Genomic DNA, 21,459 nt, shown 5'->3' with positions numbered 1-21,459 from the left:
CGTAAATTCATTTTCCTATAGCTAGGTGGCTAAATAAATATTTAAATAAAAAGGTTTAACGTCGAGATCCTAGCTTGTAATATAAAATAAATTCTTAAATTATTATTCTTTAACAATTTAAAGTTATGTTGTTCAATTTGAACAAACTTGAATAAAATTCGAGAAATTAAACGAAGGGAAAATTCAGGAAATATTCAACGCGCGTTTAAACGTGCGTTGGCAAGAGGTAGCGTGTACACATTCAGTGTAAAAATAGTGAAAGCCGCTTTTGCCACGTATTACCGTGTTATTCGTTTTTCTCTTAACCCTTTAGCGACCAGATGAGTTGTTATAAAATCTCAATGAATAATTATCTCGCTATCGAGTTAAATTTTTAATACTATCGATTAAGCGTTCCCATTGACTATTGTACAATCAAGTTATCTACGGAGCATCGATATTTTTTAAAAAATTATTTGCCTAAGACGACTTATCTGGTCATCGAAGGATTAATTAAAGCTTTAACGTCAGACATCCGAGAGAAGCGAGCCTCTCTAAGGTACGAACATAGAAATTAACAACTAATTAATTTAAGCAGCTTGCGGGATCGTTCAACGATCTGGATGACTATCTTTCGATTTTACTCACTCAGTACGTTCGGCGGATGGACCAAGCACAGCAGTGTTATGGATTATCTAGAAAAAAGCGTTAATGCGCCCTTAGTTGCGTCACACCGTACCAGAAACGTTAGAATTCATAAGATCTTTGTCTTTAAGCAATTATTAGTCGGCATATTTTCAGGAAATTGAAAAGTAGTGCTTTAACTATTTCACTTATAGGGTTGGTATACAAAGCTCGAAACAATCAGAGAATTGCATTTTTTGATCATTCGGGAGAGGGGATTGAACGGCAAAAATAGAACGAAAATATTTCTATTATTTCACTTACAAAAAGTCTAAATATTATAGAAAAATACTTTAAACGTTGTTTGAATATATCTGTTATTCAGTGTGTCCTACAATGAGTACTTTCATGACCTTGAAGAATTAAAAGTAAATAATTTTTTGTTCACAGTGACGTTCTATGTATAAAAAAAAGACTATCAAAGTCTCGTTAGATTTTTATCCGATTATATTGCATTAAGTCGTTATATCAGACGACACTTACCCTAGGACACCCTATATATTATACCAATACGCCGACGAGCACCGGTGTTTTATGGTATACTTACATTCGCCATGGAGCAAGGCGGTCGTGCTGCGGCGTACCTGCCAAACGAATTGCGCCCAACAAATGGAGTATACTGAACACCGTTCATACTGAAAAACAAAACCCGTTTTATTTTGCTACTTCTCTTACTCTCTTCTTTCGAAACATGTCTTTTCATCTACACCATGTAGGCCACAAGCATACGTGCATACGTATTTACAATTTAAGCTCATATTTCTCAATACCTTATAAATATAATAGTTAACTAACAGTATTATTTACTACATTGTTTCAAATAATTAGAGAATCAGCTACTGGAATGTAATACCATCAACACTTTGGGAGCAAAGTATACAATAATAATTTTACTACATCTATCATACAGTATTTTCTTTACATCTAACAATACTTGGTTCAATTCCCAATCGTAAGCCTCTCCAACTATATTCTGTTCAAAGTAATCGAGAGGCTGTGTCTCTCGACAACATTGAAACAGGAATCAAATATCAGGGACATAGAAAATACTTCATCGACTGTTTACCCCATACAATATTAGTGGCTCTAAAAATGCTGCTATACATTCGTTCGAGTGGCTGATCCTCTAAACGTTGCACCAAGCGTTGTTCGAACAGTATACTGTACGCACCTAGAATTACTTTTTCCAATGTTGTTGTGAATGTTATTTTGTCCACCGATGTCAACTGTTGCTTTAGGAGACAAACTGTATCTATTTGACCGCATATCTTGACGCTCTGAAAAATATTAAACAGACACGTTAATAGGGTCCAGATTACATTGTGATAGTTGAATTCGAAAAATTATTAATAGAAGTCATCGTCGATGGATATTTATCGTCCTTAGCAACGTATCGTGAAACGATCACGATGATCGATGCTTCGAGTAGACTTTTCTCGTGGATCACGAACAAAAGTGATCAATTTTCAGGCGTGTTAGCCTTTGCTAAAAAAAAAAAAAATAATAAATTCAGAGCGGCTCGTTTGTAATCGACAGAAACATCGTGTCAGGGAAGGTTTCGTTTGAGGACAGCTTTGGATCGATCAAGGGAATCGCATAATAGGGCCATTAATCGTATATAGGATGACATTGACCGCGATTTCATACCTCTCCAGGTAAGAATTACCGATTTAGGTCACGAGGTAGCGAAGGACAGATCATAAGACGAATCGACCTTCGTTTCACCATTCTTGTACCTTTAACTTGAAACCAGATCGACAAAGGATTCATGGGTAGCCTTATACTTTTACGGAGACACCTTGATGATGGTACACGTCGTTTGGTCTGGTTTATTTTTAGGCCATTGAAAATAGTACGAAACGGCTCAAAATTAATATTCGTTGATATTACTTACACAGGAGCGACAATTTACATTCATCGTGTACACGGTCATCGCAGATCGTCAACTCGTTTATTAAACTGTATAATATCTCAGCGTGAAAAATTGACTTAAAAGCATTTTGCAAACGATTGGAAACTTGTTACAATAACACAAAATGATAGTACGAAACAACTCAATACTAATATTCGTTGATATTACTTACACAGGAGCGACAATTTACATTCACCGTGTACACGGTCATCGCAGATCGTCAACTCGTTTATTAAACTGTATAATATCTCAGCGTGAAAAATTGACTTAAAAGCATTTTGCAAACGATTGGAAACTTGTTACAATAACACAAAATGATTTTAAATCGTGTTTCATCGCACACAAATGGCAACAAATATTGCACGAATAACGAACTCGCATTGTATTCCACTACAAGCACATATTTCAATAGTTTCAAACACGATGAAACGAATACCATCGGTCGTATTCATTGTTCAAAAGAACAGATAATATCTGTACACTGATATACACGGTTCAGAAATGTTATTTGCCATTTTCACACCACGTGTATCTTTTACGGTCAGAAATATTACAAACTTAAAATTCTAAGTAGGTGTATCGATCGATTTGATAGAAATTGAGCAGAAAATTACAACGTGACACTAAAACGCTTCAACGTGTTAAAATACAGAAAGGTCGAAACTATACCGGTATTCGACTATTTTTCTGACCGATTACGCGCGAGAATTAAAATTTTTTCGATTTCTGACCGATTACGCGCGAGTATTTAAATTTTTTCGATCTCTGACCGATTACGCGCGAGTATTTAAATTTTCTCGATTTCTGATCGATTACGCGCGAGCTTTGAAATTTTTTCGATCTCTGACCGAGTACACGCGAGCTTTTCGATTAGTTTCGTTCGTTGAATTCACGTCCGAGATTAACGCCGACGAAAATGAATGAACGTACCGTCGTCGAAGAATCCTTGAAACACGACAAATTTATTATTCTGCGGGATTATTTTCGAGAGACCGTAGTACTTGTCCAGGAAGGCTAAGAACTTCCCCGAAGGTCTATCGATCGCCAGCTTCACGGGCCTAATGTTCTCCTCCTGGAAATTGAAAGCAACATCGAGCGTTAGCGGATTGTACAATAGAAGTGTACGAACGAAAGACGAATGAACGTTCTCGCGAACAGAACGTGCGGAAGAAACGAAAAAGAAAAAGAAAAAAAATTGGCCTCAAAGTTGCATCAAGATCGTAGAACGGTACGAACAGAGTAACGATATTTCTTCTTGTAAATCTCGGGATACACGATATTCGTGTTCGCGAGCTTCGTATCGAGTATTTAATTTTCAACAATGTACACGTTTCTTGTGAAACGCGTTAACGTTGTCCCTTGTGCTCGTAGTTTTTCACAAACGAGTAGATGCGACCGAAGGTACCGAGTCGAGACTGTCTGAACGAGTTCAGTCACCTTTTGAGTTACCTTCGACCGTAACGCCCACGCGTAATGACCTTTTGTCACGCTCCTATTTAAGATCATTCGCTAATTCGCCACCGTAGCTCCGAACGTTGTTCTTTCTTATCGAGAGGGAGTCACGGAACCGATATTCTCGGTGAGCAATTCTTTTCCTCGGTATTCGTCGAATCGATGCAAGAAAATCGCGAGATCGGTGCGGTTCTAACAATTAACGATTTTGCATCGATAAGTGTCTCGAACTTGGAGAAATAACAAGATCCACTCTCGTGGAAATTCTATTCTTGAATCGTACGATAAAACGAACGAATCAATTCTTTTCCTCGGTATTCGTCGAATCGTTGCAAAAAAATCGCGAGATCGGTACAGTTTTAACAATTAACGATTTTGCATCGATAAGTGTCTCGAACTTGGAGAAATATCAAAATCCACTCTCGTGGAAATTCTATCCTTGAATCGTACGATGAAACGAACGAATCAATTATTTTCCCGTAACGATTTACGCGAAGATACGGACACCGGTTAATTTCGCTCGTTCAATAAGCTTATAATTTACCATTCAACGAAATGAGTAATTAATTCGATGATCGAACAGTTTCGAGACGTTCAATTACATCGAAACGATACCGTGGAACGTTGTATCGTACGTTTTAAAGTTCGTTAATATCCGAGCAAGTGGCAGTAAATACGTATATTGCGTTAAAGGACAGTTATATGTACAGTTATGGAGAAAATGGCGATTAGAAGATCGTGCGTGATATACGATTCCGTTTATAAAGTTAAGTTCCCTGTCGTTTCGATGTCGACGAGCTCGCTCGGTTTTATGGGAAACTGAATCAAATTGGTATCGATCGTTGCCGCGTGAGACGTCGCTCGTAACGAAGTCTCGAAAAAAAAAAAGAAAAAAAAAACACCAGTCATTACTCTCTTCAACGTCTGGCTTTGTGTTCGACCGTACGTTCCGGTCTGTGTCGTTCCGTCTGCACGGAAAACTGAGAAATCCTTCATTTAGACGAGAGTCGTAACGGTACTGAAATAGCGACATGCTACTTCCATTCTAATCGGTACCGTTCATATTTTTTCTCCACGATTATTACAAACAAAGTAAACCGAACTAGCATCCAGCGAAACAACTGAAACCGCAAAGGTGTTCCTGTTCAGTATTTTCTATCGAGCAATTCTACTAATCGTATCGATGGAAAAGAAGCGATGGAAACAACATCTGCTGAATGTTTCCTTTTCGAATCGCAGACAGTGAAAGTCGCGCAGATCGTGAAATATCGCGATGTTGTAAAAATTATGAAAAAAAAAGAAACTGAAAAGAGAGAAACAGCAACAAATGCACGATCGACATCGAGCGATTCCTTTTTGGACTCGAACGTCGAGAGTTTAAACGCTCCACATGGGTCAACGTAGATCCCAGTGTCGTCGTTTAGTATCACTGAACGATATTTTAAGGTAAAATTGTCCATAAAAAGTCGGAGGAGGTAAGTGTTTGCGAAAGAAGAATAAAAGTGAATCTAATCGTAATTTATCAGTGGCAATTCTGTTGTTGACAAACCATTCGAGTCTACTGTAAGTAGATTACTGTATGTATGTACTTGTTTCGCGAACTATGCATTAGTGAGAGAAGTTTCAGGTGGTTGTATAAACCGACGAGCATGTAAACATTGTTTGACACTGCACGAGCACGATAGCGGAACTCATTTACACGTTACGATCGCAGATCCTGAAGAACGATGACACTAATGGCAGTGTCGCGAAAAATGTTCAACAATCGACAACGATCGAGACGTATTTTTTAAAGAGTACATCGACACTTACGATTTAAGTTTACATCGTTGAATAAGAACGATTCCCCTTTTGCTTCATTCCTCGCGAGAAGAAGTTCACGAACGATAATTTTGTGAAAAGTAAAAATACAGCGCACGATGAGAATTACAAAGTTACGAAATTGGGAATACAAAGTGAAATATTTGCATTCGAAAAAAATACAAATTTGTTCACCATCTTTTATGATTACTATTTCATTCTTTCGTTCGGAAACTTAGGACGAGTTAAACACGTATTTAAAGAATGAAATAAAAGTTAGTAAATATTCAGTGGTTTTCATTTTAGCGAACTTTCTTTTGTATTTGCTGTCGACCGACGCTCGAATCTCGAATGCATTCATCTTTTCAATACCTGTCTTTTAAATACCTATTTAACACCAACCTGAAGAAACTTACAAGCCCTCGTTTGAAATCGGCAGAGAAAAGATGTTTCCCAGAAATTATTTCATAAATCGGGTATTGCGCCCAGCCACCGAAAAAAAATACAAAAAAAAAAAAAAGAAATAAAAGAGGCGCGTCGCGTAATCCTACGTCAAGAAGAAATTCAAAAGGCTGCCGAGAGAATTTTTACCCGGCCGTGGTGGCGGCTCGTATTCCGTATTTTTGTGCTCCGTTCTGCTACGGTCGGTGCACGGTTGTCGGAATCACAGCAAGTGCTGTTGGCTTAGAGACACGTGAATTCACTGCGTGGTCTCGTGCACGGTTGCCTCGACCATTACGATTGCTAGCTCGTACGGTACTTTTCCGTAATTAATGCTTATTAGCCTCACTTCGCGAATGTTTTGCAGAACCTGCCATTAACGCACGGTGTGTGCGTGTCTCTCGTGCGCTAGAGCAAAAAAGAAAAAAGACAAAAATATTAAAATTTCGACTAGACGAAAATAACGAAATAACGAATTCGTGTAAAATCGCGCAGCTTAAAAGCGGACGAATCTTCCAGCGATCGTTACCTCGTCTCGTGATGTTTCGTTGACACCGCGGTTCTTTTCGATTTTCCATATCGTTGTTCTCCACCCCGTTGAATTTCATTCCATCGTTTGCGAAACATTTCGTGTGGTTCGCGTAATCTTCCGTGTACGCGTTAACAGGCTCGTTTCGCGCAACGTCTTCGCGACAACAATTTAGATCGTGATCGCGCGCGACGCCTTTCTGCTTTTACTCGGGAAGTAATTACGTCTCGTTTGCACCGTGGACGTGATTCTCTTCCTACGCGGGCGGACAGTAATTTTCTGCACCGTTCGCGAATCCGTACCCGCGCGTGCGATACACGTTTCTTAACGCCGGTGAGGCAAAATCAGTCGATTCGAACAGGTGCCCGTTTCGAGTGTGGACGAGACGAGTACGATGAACCGACTTCAATCGCGACCGTATGTTGTGCAATTTAATTGGACACTTTGAAAGTAAAAAACACTTGTTAATTCGACGCGGAGAGCGAACGTATAATTATGGAAGATGGTCGAACGTGTAAAAGAATCCTCTTACACGTCGCGTTTGGAAACTCGTTGCAAAAAAATCGTAAGATACAATTGGATCGCATCTACCTCGTTACGATATCGAGGATTCGTTCGATAATCGAGGTAACCGATCGACTAAGGTTAAAAACCACACGTACGATGTATCCCCATTAGCTGTGTTCATTGATACCTGTTGCCCGCCACTTCCAGCTACTCTAAGTAATCATTCTCGAGCGGCCGTCGAGCGTTTATTGACGTACAAGTGTACGAAACGAATCGTAAAACTTTCATTTCCAATTCAACGAGTCGATCAACTCTCACAATTATCTAGCGTTGAATCGAACGATCCATCGGTTCGTGACCGATACGCAAACGTTTCGAGTCAGAGCCACGAAAGTAGTAAAACGGGTAATCAACTATTGCTCGAATCTATTTCCATGACTCTATCTATTCATTCGATGATTCACCCTGTACATTCGTTGGCGTATATCCCATATTCTCTAATACCTGGCTGTCCACTCGCGTTTCCTGTATCCCGCATATTTGCGCTAGAAGCTCCGATCGCGAATAACAATCCCGTTGTCGCGAACGCGCACGATAAAAAAAAGAAAAAAAAACGATCGGACGATCAACCGGTGTCCGTTCGATCACTCGACACTAGTAACGTTAGAATTAATAGCGTTAAATTAGAATTGATACTTACGGAGAGCATGTACTCGTAGAGAATGTTCCCCAGGCCCATGCGTTGCCGAGACTCGTGTACGTAAAAGTCCAAAACGCACCTGGGCTTCAATTGGTAATGAGTTCCTGTCTCGTCGAACATGAAGAGATTCTTCGATCCGGTCTTCAGCAATCCCACCACGCAGCCCAGTCCGCTGTAAAATCGAAGCAAGGTTGTAACATTACGCGACGATGATTCACGGTTGCGGTCCAACCATTCGAGGCTCGCCATCGTTAGACGTAGATAGAAACGGTGCACGGCTGATGATGCTTGGGTGCATCTGTGAACGGCTGAGTGAGTCAAAGTACTTAATAACAGCTAAGAACTGGATCGCATTCGTCGTAGTCGACATTTTCGAGGCGAGCACCTCGCTATTTATTATTCTCGTTTCCCCGCGTTGTTCGTACGTTTACTCCTGAAAACAATACGATCCTCCGTGCGAACAATTGTAAACTTCGAGACGATTGACCAGACATTTAGACGATGTTCCACCGATAACGCGGTTTGCGACGCAGCGAGTGATCAGAATCGAAGGTACTCTAAATTCTTAACAGATTTCTTAACGTTCAGGGTGTCGAGTCAAGAATCACGTTCGTTGATAAGAAGTATCTCTCGATCGACGATCTTCGTTTCTGACGAAATTTCATGCACAGATGGAACATCGACGATTATTAGGCGTTTCTTCTTTACGATTGACCGATCGTGCTCTGTCTAGTTCGGGGAATGTCTCTTTAATAGCTGATACGAGGAACAAACCTGCTCGCGAATTTATCGAATACTTTGGTCGTGTTCTCCACACTTTCTTGGTTAACCAGTCGCTTTTTTCCGTGAAAGTTGTTCGGAATTCCAGATCTATATGGTAATACACGAGAACGAGGTCTAGCCAGCAAACAGAAGGAGGAAGAATTTCGTAGTCCAATTATTGCAAGTTTTTCGAGCTACGATTCATCGAAACGGCTTGCACAGGCTACTTCCGATGTGGAACGTGAATTCCAGCTCGTAACAAAGGGTAATGGTAAATTTCTTTTTTCAGATCACGAAACGAAATGATCCCTGATCGTCGAGCGACGCAGATACTTCGAGAAGCCAGTTTGACTCTGAACGATACTATTGGGTGTTATCTAGAAAGTAATTTTATTTTTTCTCGGTGAAAATGAAACACGATTTATTTAAAGTGTGCAAACATTCCATCGAATTGTACATTCTCCATTTTGGAAAACGAAATGACGTTCCGAATATTTATATAAAATACTGTTTCTCGTGTCATAGGGGAGCGATCTGTCGCCACTGTCAACGTGTCTCGTTCTCATTCCCAAACACTGTATTCATATTTTTCAGATGTCTATTTTTTATGTATTCAGATTAAATATTTCTTTTCCTGTTTAAGTTCTTAGATCACTTAAAGTTCTGATCCAGCTAGTCGAAGCAATACCTTCTCGTTCGAGTAATAAAGCTTCCTTCGTTTTCAACGCATGATTCGATCACTCGTTACGATTCGCACATCGACGGGGTCAACGCTGTACGATTACTATCTAATCTATCGGCAATATCCACGATGCAACGCATCGATGCAATTCGGGTAACCGATTCTATCTCGGGTAATTTCGCTCCGTCACGTAGACGCCGGTGTGCAAGGGCGTCGGTTCCCGGTAATTAATCGCGTGCATCGTTAATGACCGCGCGAGTAACTTTACGACTCGGCCGCTAGATTACGGGGCCGTGGTACGTGTGCACGATTATCAATAATTTTCCCCGAGGAGGTGGCCGTGGAACAGGAAACGGTTGAAGCAAATATGAAACTCCACTGGTCGACAACATCCGTCGCGCAAGGATTCTGCGAGGCCGGGGACGCTGGACTTTCTGTAGCCAAGGCGACACCAGACACGACATATCGATCCACCGACCATTTTGCACGCCACGAACCCCCTTATCCTGGGAAATACAGCTTCCTTTCTACTCGCCGGCTGGCTTCGGGTTACGTTTTTTTTTTTCTCTTTTTTCTTTCTTTTTCAAACGGGCCTAGAGTTAACGTTTACCCACGGTGTTCCGGAAACAATTAAATCGAGCATTTAATTCGTGTACAGACGCCTGCAGAATTTTTTCACTCGAAGCAACAAAATTGTACGAATTGTAGCTTTTTTTTTTGAGATGTTTTTCATTAATAGGGCACTTTGTTTATTAAATTTTGAGGCAGGGATTGTTCGGAATAAAGATTGCACGAATTGTGGCTTTTTTTGAGATGGTTTTCATTAATAGGGCACTTTGTTTATTAAATTTTGAGGCAGGGATTGTTCAGAGGAAAGATTGCACGAATTGTGGCTTTTTTTGAGACGTTTTTCATTAATAGGGCACTTTGTTTATTAAATTTTGAGGCAGGGATTGTTCGGAGTAAAGATTGCACGAATTGTAGCTCTCTTTTTAGATGTTTTTCATTAATAGGGCACTTCATTTACAATTTGGCACTATTAAATTCTGAGGGATCAGAGATTGTTCGGAGTAAAGATTGCACGAATTGTGGCTTTTTTTTTTAGACGTTTTTCATTAATAGAGCACTTTGTCTACAATTTGGCACTATTCAATTCTGAGGGATCAGAGATTGTTCGGAGTAAAGATTGCACGAATTGTGGCTTTTTTTTTAGACGTTTTTCATTAATAGAGCACTTTGTCTACAATTTGGCACTATTCAATTCTGGGGGATCAAGGATTGTTCGGAGCAAAGATTGCACGTTTCGATTTGTTTTTTCATATTTCTTCCACGTCTATCCCTTTGTTTCGTTCGAATTGCAATTTTCAAGATGATTTCGAAAACGACGGATTTATCGTTAATTAAATTACAATTGTTAACGAGTTAAGTACCATTTCAACAACCCAATGGAAATGCAGTAGGGTAACGATAAAGTTTCATAATTTTTGTGTTATTTTGCAGGCAATAAGATTTAGAATTTATCGAATTGTAATTATTCATAAATTGTGGGTCATTCTAGTGACTTGAAAGACTATGAAAATTATAAGTAGAACATTTTACCATTGGAGTAACAAAAAATTTACGATATGTGTGCAATAACAATTTGAAATACTCGATGTGAGACTAGTTTCTCGAGATAACGTGATTTAGAACGAATTTTCTCGTAATTATAAATAATTTATAACTATCGCGATAAAACGCGTAAATTTGAGATAATTCGGCAACGAGTAATTAACTGTACGAAATTTTTGAAAAACTTACTTGTTAGCTTCGTTGTCTACTAATAAATAAACCACATGGTCCGTATCTCGGAGTTTTATGGTGCTGGTTATGGGTTTGTTCAGACCCTGGGCCCTTGCCGAAGCCTCCCCCATATCGTCGAGGACTCTGCCCAATTGCCTTTGGCATTCGCTGGAACAAAGGGTTTTTGGAATTTACATAAGTATTTCAATGCAATGGCAAACACACTTAACGTACAAAAGAAATCTTAACTGGTAGCTATTATAGTTTTCTTTTGTTGTATGCTACTGCTAAGTAGTAGCTAAATATAATTGCACCATTCTTGCAGTATAAGGGCAATTGATCGCACAATGCACAATAATGCATATTTGCATCAATAATATTACATTGTAACTATACCTAACTGCACATGGAGTGTAGACCATAACTGTTACTTCTTTGCTAATTTCTTAGGTGTAACATTGTTTCTTTGAAATAAAAATGATTGAAAATGACTTTTCTTTTAACTTACTTTAAAATTACTTTTAAATTACTTACTTCCTTTAGATAAATGGATTTACAGTAATATTTATAAACTCGTGCACTGTTGTTTCGAGACACTACCTTTGGAAAGTTTACCACAAAGTTTTAAAACAATTTGTTATTAATTCGACTCGGATTTAATCGTCATTTATTAACGTTGTCGTAATGCGTAAGTTGCGGTTTACAACTCAAATAGCACGAAACAACTGTTCCACTTTCAGTTATCTTCTCTTGCCACCTTTTACAATTAATTCGTTTAATTATTGTTTCGTAAGGAAATATCGCTCCTATGAATCTAGACGAATAATACAGACCTTTTTGCTTCAATTAAATGTGAAATTACAAAATGCACAGGGTGATTCGAAAACAAGCCTGCCACTATTTAGAAATATATTCCACTTGTATAATGAAATGTTACACAAATGGTAATCCCATGTACGATTTCTTTCAGGGCTCGAAATAAATAAATATTGCTCGTCGAATAAATTGTTCTATTCATACGGATTAAATATATTTTCCCCTGTTTAAGTTCTTGGAGAACATCACTTGAAGTTCTTCGAAATAAAAATTTTACTTCGAATAGAATTTATAAAAATAAAAATTTCCCCTTGTAACAAGTATGGAAATTCCGTTCATCGATAACAAAAATGTTTTCAATCCCTACCCATTGTCATTATAAATGTCTTATACATACATTGCATTATTGTGCAATAAAACAACTCGTAATCTAAACCTATACACTGAGACGAATTTTGATCGGAGAACGTTATTAGAAGAATTAAGGATCGATCAAATTTTACGATAGTAATCGTAGTATTATTAATTAATATTTAATAATAACGACGATAGGAAACAAGCAGGAAAAGAATTATTATTCAAGAGAGAATAAAAGCGGTGGTGGGTTCTGTTTGCCTGTATGCCGGTTCCCACGAACATTTTCTTTCAAACACGGGGATTGGTAAATCGATTACACAATCTGATTATAACGTCGACGCTCCGAAATTAGTGCCTGACTCATTCAACGTTGTGTGTTTTCTCGTTCCGCATACCTGAACCCGTAGAAACGAAGAATCGCGTAAAAAATGGGCGTCGCGTTAAAGGTGTCAACTGACGTAAATAAAACGCTTTAAAATGGTAATGATTCTTCAGATCTGTCGACGAACGTCAACCACTGCGCCTACTTTTTTTCCCTAGTTAGACCAGCTCTCCCTCGCAATATCGATCATGCTATAAGTTAATGGAATATAAGGACCGACCCAATTTCAGACCTGGATCCCAGCCAATCGGCTACTTTAAAATGCAAATTGTGATGGATTAACCGAACGCTGCAATATTTTCATAAGACATTGAAACAGAGGCGAGCGATGATTGATCATCAAGCACCACGTGATCGTTTAACTCCGCTTTCAGGTTTCACGTGTCGCAAGGGCATACGAGAATTTAGTTAGATACAGAGGCTCGGATAAGGTAGGGTATTTTCGATCACGTAGTTACGCCCACGACCCTTTATTACCCTCGATGTGAAAATAAAATTATTTTTTATTATACCTTTGCGGCAATTCTGGGGCTTGGAATTTTTTTCCCACGGAATCGGTCGTCGTGTACGATCACAAGAAGAAAATGTAAAGGAAACGAGACGAGTAATAATTCTTTCGAATTTTAGTATAAAGAATAGTATATTTTTAAATGTAAAAATTGTGAATATTTTTAAATGTAAACTTCCAACGGGGAAAAAGAGAGGAAAGAGGTCTTCAAATTTTCGAAACGTTTTCGCGTCGAGAAGTATATATAAATTCTCTCTTGAAACCGTGTAAGTTCTGTACGAAACATTTTCTCGTAGAAGGTATAATTTACACGTTATACAAGGCGAGCGTTTCATAGGGAAGAGTCACGTGTTACACATAATTCTCGTAACGTCAACGGAACGTATGCATCGATCCAATATTTCGTATCTATTCGTTCAAAGTCGAGGTTATTTATCAAAATTGTTTCGCGATAAATAAAACTCGACAACTTCTGAGATAACGTTCTTTCGGGGTGATGTATATACATATATTCACGTATTGGATACTTATCAAAGATATCGAACACTTTGATATTAGACGGTTTCGTATCAAAGGCCACGTTAACGTTTTATTGGCAATATTTCATCGCGTAGAGTGCAAGAGTCTCGACAAACTTGTATCAATTAACGTTAAATCGACAGTCGAACACCATTGGAAACCAGTAAAACGTGAAACACGCGGGGCGATCTGTAAAAGAAGACCGAAACACGTGAATTAATGTATCACGGTACTTTCACGAGAAAACAGAAAATTATTTCCATGAATATGTATCGAAATTGTATATTATTACGAGGCTGCGCGGTGAAATTATCGCACTCGTTTTCTAAAATATCTGCGAACCTGGGGGAAATTGCTTTCTATCGTTTCTCGAATTCCGAGAATCGAGAAAATACACGATTACGAACACGTGAAATTTATTTTACGAAGGGATGAGCGTAATTTTTATTTAAATTGTACCCTTCGTCGGACGGAACGTATTTTTATTTTTAATTCTCTTTGGTAATAATTAAAAGTACAACTTAAGATAGTACGACGAAAATACTTTTCTATCATCGAAGAGAGAAATGTACTGTCTCTCTGAAAAAGATGTACTGTCTATTATTATTAATAAATATAAAAATACGACGTTAAAGAAAGTAGGATTAGTGTTTCGGTTAAAATTTTTAATTACCATCGAAGAAGATTAAAATATTTCGGTCGATAATTACAAGAGAGGCGTGCGTGTGCGAACCAATGAAGTATATGGTTTTAACGAAAACATAAACACGAAACTATGCTCACGATTATTTTATGGCATTCTGTTATCGATAACGTTTTCGTTGCGTGAGACACAATAATTTCCTTTCGAGCATCAAGCCACGAACGCAAGTACCTATTACTTTGCTGACATAACATACTTTGCTCTAACAATACAACCGAGATTTAAATTGGCACGATAATGTAGCGTGCGATGATGGAGAGATTGCTATACCCATAGTCTGGACACGTGGGACTACATCATGCGAGATTAGAGAGAGAAACTCATTGTTCGATCATCTGGTTTGGTTTACGTAATTTTACAAATAATTTCCGCTCTAGAAATATTACTATGAATAGTAATCCGTGATGCAACCGAAAATAGGCTGATTTCTCGTACGAAAACATATCGAGTATGTGGAATAAATGTGTTTTTCTAGATTTTTTTCTCTTCGAGATAATAGATTTTGAAAATAAGCAAACTACACTACAGTTTAAGTGAAATTCGTCTCGATGGATCTACTTACGAACTTAGTCATATTCGTGTACAATATACGTAGTAACGCATATTGGAGCATAGTGCTCCAAATTGAAATACCTAGACAAGTGAATGAGCGCGAAGAAATTTGTCAATGAAATGCAAGCGTGCTCCGCATATTTTCAGACTAGATTATCTCAAGAACGTGGGGCATTGTACGAAAAGATTTCGTACCATATTTTCGACGTATTTTCGAACGAGAAAACATTCCTGTTTCGGAATCGATGTATTTGTAAATAAAGATCCTGTGTAAAATTAATTTACAATTGCAAGAGGAATGTACCACGGTGTTCGAGTGAAAGTGAAACTACTGGAAAAGTAGGAAATTTTCAGAAAAATGTAATACGGTCAATCGTATATCGAAACGGTTACGTTACAAATTAATTGCGTTTACTTTTCACGTTCTACGAGGTACGTTTATCGAGTTATGTGGGTTAATGTTATGGTTGATCTTCACTCGGGGTATATTACGTGCAAGTTCGATGAAGGATCAAGGTGATCGAGGAAGTAAATTTATCGATCGTTCTCGTTCGACAAAACGCGTGGATGGTTAAGACTTGTTCTCTTTGCTCCGATAAGTCGACCCGAATGGGAAATAGTTTTCAAAGAATTTCGAAAGTATTTGACACGTTCGAGCATACTGGTAGCTCGTACTATGTTACGATCTCGTTCCCCGATTATTTAGCACTCTATAAATCTGATCTAATCTGGGCTAACTGTACATTAATCGGAAACTGAACTACATTCCTTCACACCAATTTCTCAACGAGCAACGCGCATTTACTTTTATACGTTGGCTTGGTCAATTAAGTAAAAGTAACTACACGGATTAATATTAATAGTCAACGAGTACACCGACGAAGAATCCAGACATCGGATACCTAATCGTGGTGACCCGGTTTTTGTATCGAAGGATCTCGATCTTGGCAATATCCGAGTCATGGAATTTTTATGATCATTTTTTAAGCTGGGAGGCTTCGAAATCGGTACAATCTTTGTTTAAAATATTTTTCGATATCTTTCGCAAATTAAAATCGTGGTTCCTTTCTTAGTATTGAAAAGTAACAATAAAGAAATACGGCACAGATCATAGATCGGATCAATGACAATTGTGTAAAGTTTCATTGAAGTCGACTATCACAATTTCAGGGTCGTCTGTGTCGGGTCTCGCGAGTTCGAGATCGTTTGTGTCGGGTCTCGTGATTCCAGAATCGTTGGTATCGGGTCTCACGGAACTGAGATCGTTCAGGTTTGGTCTCGTAATTCCAGGGTCGTCTGTGTCGGGTCTCACGAGTCCAAAATCATAAGGGTCGTGTCTCACGGGTTCGAAATCGCTCGTGTCGGGTCTCGCGAGTCCAAAATCATAAGGGTCGTGTCTCACGGGTTCGAAATCGCTCGTGTCGGGTCTCACGGTTCCAGAATCGTCCATTCCAAGTCTCACGGAACCGAGATCGCTTAATATTGAGTCTCGTAATTCCAGCGTCGTCTGTGTCGGGTCTCACGGTTCCAGAATCGTCCATTCCAAGTCTCACGGAACCAACATCCCTTAATATTGAGTTTCGTAATTCCAGCGTCGTCTGTGTCGGGTCTCACGAGTCCAAAATCACCCGGATCGTGTCTCACAGGTTCGAAATCACTTCTGTTGGGTCTCAGTACGGTCCGAGTTCTACGAAATCTTTGCATCGCTCCTGTATCTTCGCCTGTACCGAGATTCCTCGTTCCGAAGTGGACACCATCGATACCATACGCCTCGTAGACGACGTAATCGTAATTGTACAACTCGAAGTCCATAGAATCGTCTGTCGACGGTACAGTGATCGTACGTTAACGGCGACGACCACTGCGGAAAGTTCTAAAAAACGCCCCCGAGCAATGTTCACGGTGCGAGAGAAATCGGACTTTTCGCCCATAAACTGCGTGCTCATGGCGGTAATGTTACCGGCCATTAGTTTATGCAATACGAAATCCGTACGAACAGCGAAACAAACTTTTTCCAACAATCTAACGGCATTCTCCCCGACTTCTACGCACGATTACGATCCCACATCATCGGTGATTAACGATGTAGATAATCACTTCGAGATGCGTGCGTTTGAAACGTTCTGCGCCGGCATTTCTCATCGCATTCGACGTATACGTCGCAGAATAGATACGTCACGCTGGAATAGCAATAATTATTATCTTTATCTTGGCGATCGCTAAGCGCTCGGGGGGGGGGGGGGGGGGGGGGATAGGGCGAATAACCGCGGCACAATTTCATCATAGACTTCCGCGAGCGTTGCGGAGTCATCGTTGAAGAATTTACGAACGTTGAAGTTCGTTTTCCAGCTTGCGAAATAAAAGTTCAACGCGACGTTGAAACGTTCTAATGTCGTGCGAACGATCGAAAGGACGTTTACTGAACGAGAGTTAAGCGCACCAAGAGAACCGCAAGTGAAACGTTAAAAGGTAAATTCTGAAATTAGATCGCGAAACGAGAATCGTTCACGGCCCGACCCTGTTGTTTCGAATTAATCCGCAACGTTGTTCGTGAGACAAACGAATCGCGAATGACCAAGTACGAATTGTTACCGAGCGAATTATTTTCAGCTGCCCACCACCAGCCCGGTTCTCTACGCCCACATCTTCAGAGAACAGAAACGATCGAAGGTACTTGCATGACGCGAGAAACTCAAGTTTCGAATCTTTTGTAATAAAATAATCCTATTTCCTTAAGAGTCTTCCGTAGACGTTTAAGATGAAACGTGACTTTAGTCTCGAGACCTTGTTCTTCGACGTACGGTTGTATAAATCGTATTCGTAACTTTCGTAAAAATTCGTACAACTGTATCTTGTATCGTTCTTGAATCTTTGTAAAGATTTATTGAAATTATCGTAGAACAATTTCTCTTCGATATTCCTCGAGTCTCGATATATCGTGGCGTGGGTGAAAAGAGCAAGAACAGCAACATTCGTTCGGTTATTATGTACATATTGGACAAGGAAATGTTGGTCGAACGTGTGCAGTGACCGAGCAACTTTAGATTTGAGTGTGGTAGCGATGTTAGGGACCAATCAAGAGGAAACTAGCCGGTTTTCTGAAGTCAATACTAGATAAACGACTTGCAGTGGTGTACGTGCACTTACAGTGGCGGACAAAAGTATTCGTACGGCGGTAAAATAATAAAAATGTCTCGTCGTGACCTGTAAATGAATCATTTTATTTTAGTAAACATTGCGTTGCACTTATACTAACGAGAGAAATTTTGATTTATCCGGATAATAGAACGTTGTGCAAAAATTCTATATTAGAATTTCAATATTCTTCAAAATGAATCACTTTATTTTAGTAAATATTGCGTTGCACTTATACTAACGAGAGAAATTTTGATTTATCCGGATAACAGAACGTTGTGCAAAAATTCTATATTAGAATTTCAATATTCTTCAAAATGAATCATTTTATTTTAGTAAATATTACCTTGCACTTATACCAACGGTCCGAGAGAAATTTTGATTTATCCGGATAATAGAACGTTGTGCAAAAATTCTATATTAGAATTTCAATATTCTTCCACGAGGTGAAATCTTTCTTCTATTTATTGCGTTAACAAATGGTTCCTTTTCTCCTCCGGTAGTCCTGAAACGTACTTCTTTATTATTATATTCATTGATCTCCGACGAAACTTTTGATGTATTGCACAGTTCTCGTGTGCGACCACATCGCGCCATATTTTGAATTTTTTAATAATACTTCGAACCGTTGTTCGACTTCTTTGAACAATAGTTGCGATTTCAATGAATGATTTATTTTTCTTTCCGATAGAACAGTTTTATTACCTTTACGACCCGTATTTTTAAATTTACTAACTCCGATGTTGTGCAAGTAAGTTCATCTTTGTGTATTTGTTTCTCGCGAATGTTAGTATAAATACTACACAATCTTTACTGAAATGAAATTATTCATTTACGTGTTACAACAAGATAATTTGATTATTTCTTCGTTGTACGAATACTTTTGTTTGCCACTGTATGTACCAGCGTTACGCATTTCACGACGATCCTGTTCTTAACAGGTGAAACACGTTTTATTCCCTTTTTGGTCAGATGATCGAACGAATTAGATTTTATTCGAAATTTACTCTATCGTTTGTTCGTGTTATTAATTATTCATTATTTATTTAAGTTACTAGCTATTGCGTTGATTATTATCCGCGTTACTCATTCGTGTTATTTGTTCTGCGCGATAATTATTACTCGCGTTGCATTCGTTCGTCGTATTGTGTATATTGTAATTCGTGTTAGTCGTGAACGTTATTTGTTATGTTAATAGACGTACGTACGTATTATTTGCGTTATTCGTTACTCTTTATTTGAATAAGAATTTTAGTTCACTGACTTTATTACGCATGTACCGATAAAAAAAAAAAATGCAAGATAAATCGCATAACGCATCGGTTATGCAATAAACATTGAGTAATGAATACCAATGGTAAACCGAGTTGCGGTTATTATTTTACATAATAGGTGATGTGAATATTATTCGAATTACTTTAGCCACTATCCAAACAACTATCGTTAGTAAATTGTTATTTGCATAAAAATGTGTTTGTCTATCACGAACAAATCGTTCGAATTCGTTATTCGTTATTCGAATTGTCGTTAACTGTGATTATTGTACTTATTGGTTATCGTGTTTTCTTTTTAGTGTTTAAGTCGACATATTGTAGATACGATGCGGGTGATTCATTACCTTTAACGACAAAGGTGTATGAATCATAGAAATTCGTGAAAGTGTCGATTAAAGAGCGAGTTCTTTTTGTCGAAATTATGAAAATTGATCGTATCGATAGGGATTTATTCGATAAGGTGGTTTGTGCTTTAAATGTCCACCGTATCGCAAACAATTCCTCCTTTGAATAATCTCGAAGAATTCGAGCCACGCCAACGCGTGTATCTGTTTCATTGACATTTACTTTCGCCATCGATTTACCGACAATATCGGCCAATGCGACAGTGTCAATGCGCTCGAACATGTCGGATACAGTTTATTTACATCGCAGTAGGGAGAACCGATTATAGTTCCGGGAAGTCATCGAGACGCAAGAATGACTTCAAATGACTATGCTCGTGTCATCGACGCGAAGTGAAAGTTTCGTACATGTTCCATATTACGAGATAACCTTGAAGATGACGACCACGATAAATAACACCTCTTACGGTTGTATCGGTCCTCCTCAGTATTACGGTATTCAATGTTTTCGGTTTTTGCCTACAATTTACAAGAACTTGAAACACGATCGATACGCGAGCAGACATTTACAGCTCGCTTTCGACGTTTTACGCTCGAGATTGCACGGTATCGCGATCGAAACAATAGATTCAAGAAAAAGATATCATCGACTACGATAATCGAAACAAAAAAAAAAAAAAAACATTTCAAATCACGGTACGGCGATAAAATGACACTTACTGTAATTCGCGACGATCACCTTTGAAGTCTTCCGGGATGAGAGTTTGCGTGACCTTGTTGATCTTCCTGGGTAGCAGTTTATTTACGTTGAACTTGAACTCCATCTCGATGATGGATTTTCCACTAGGTTCGTTTCGTCGATTTTGCGTACGATACGATTCGATCCTTAACTTTTCAACGCTCTTGTCACTTCACCGATGTACCACCTTTCAAGGTTTTTTCGAAACCTATCTCGAACGATTGTCCTGAATATGGCGGTCAATGGCACCCACCGAGACAACTTCACCGTGCGTTTTCCGGGGAAACTGAGATCGGTTTATCTTATTCCGATGCCTACGGATCGTTCGTGTCACAGAAATATGCGTCTGATTGTTAAACGATTCGACTGTTCGCAGTCTGTCACGATTGCTGTCACATGAATTTTCGTGCCGTCACGTGGCCCTACGCGATGACATCTATTTTCGTTTCTCGATGACGTTAAATCGAGTTTGTTGTATGCATTACTCGTAAGAGAAAAATCTATGAATCCGTGTGGTACGACAACAATCGGTGTCCTCGAGACGATGATGAGCACTCTACGCGATACGACGCACTGTTCTTCGAATCGATCAGGCTTCCATAGCTCCGACTTACTTCACGGCTCGTAGCCGACTGATATCCATTGCTCCCGTGGTGTTGTTTTTCCACTACCACGGTAAGGTTGCGAGAGAAGTTAGGTGATATGCACTGCTGTGATTGATCTGACAGCTAACCGATACGGCTGCGAAATACTTCGAATTCGTAAACGTCAAAAAAAGTAACCCCTTCGGGTAAACGATGTTGGATCGTGGGGATGTATATTTTGCGAACGCGGCGATGAAACGAAATTTAATGTTGACACAGAGTTTCACCTGACGAATCACTGGAAGTCTCACAGTTT

The 21,459-nt window shown here is 39.0% G+C and overlaps 1 protein-coding gene across 2 annotated transcripts in view; it reads right to left on the bottom strand.

Annotated features, from left to right (window-relative positions):
- The window catches only part of LOC143148643 (alpha-tubulin N-acetyltransferase), a 23,912-nt gene extending 2,453 nt beyond the window's left edge, over nucleotides 1-21,459 (bottom strand). Inside the window, exons 1-8 of one of the 2 annotated variants that reach the window (XM_076315187.1) lie at nucleotides 20,541-21,459; nucleotides 18,566-18,707; nucleotides 11,249-11,398; nucleotides 8,005-8,176; nucleotides 3,506-3,647; nucleotides 1,835-1,940; nucleotides 1,211-1,298; nucleotides 628-674 (exon numbers count right to left, since the gene is read on the bottom strand). In XM_076315187.1, the coding sequence (XP_076171302.1) occupies nucleotides 628-674; nucleotides 1,211-1,298; nucleotides 1,835-1,940; nucleotides 3,506-3,647; nucleotides 8,005-8,176; nucleotides 11,249-11,361 (668 nt within the window). In that variant the 5' untranslated portion in view covers nucleotides 11,362-11,398; nucleotides 18,566-18,707; nucleotides 20,541-21,459. The remainder of the gene's footprint in view (nucleotides 1-627; nucleotides 675-1,210; nucleotides 1,299-1,834; nucleotides 1,941-3,505; nucleotides 3,648-8,004; nucleotides 8,177-11,248; nucleotides 11,399-18,565; nucleotides 18,708-20,540) is intronic. The other variant, XM_076315186.1, reaches the window with a different exon arrangement.

The sequence above is a fragment of the Ptiloglossa arizonensis genome, chromosome 6 (genome assembly GCF_051014685.1).
Source record: "Ptiloglossa arizonensis isolate GNS036 chromosome 6, iyPtiAriz1_principal, whole genome shotgun sequence".
Lineage (NCBI taxonomy): Eukaryota > Metazoa > Arthropoda > Insecta > Hymenoptera > Colletidae > Ptiloglossa > Ptiloglossa arizonensis.
The sequence above is the reverse complement of the archived record's forward strand: the minus strand, read 5'-3'. Positions and strand labels throughout refer to the sequence as shown.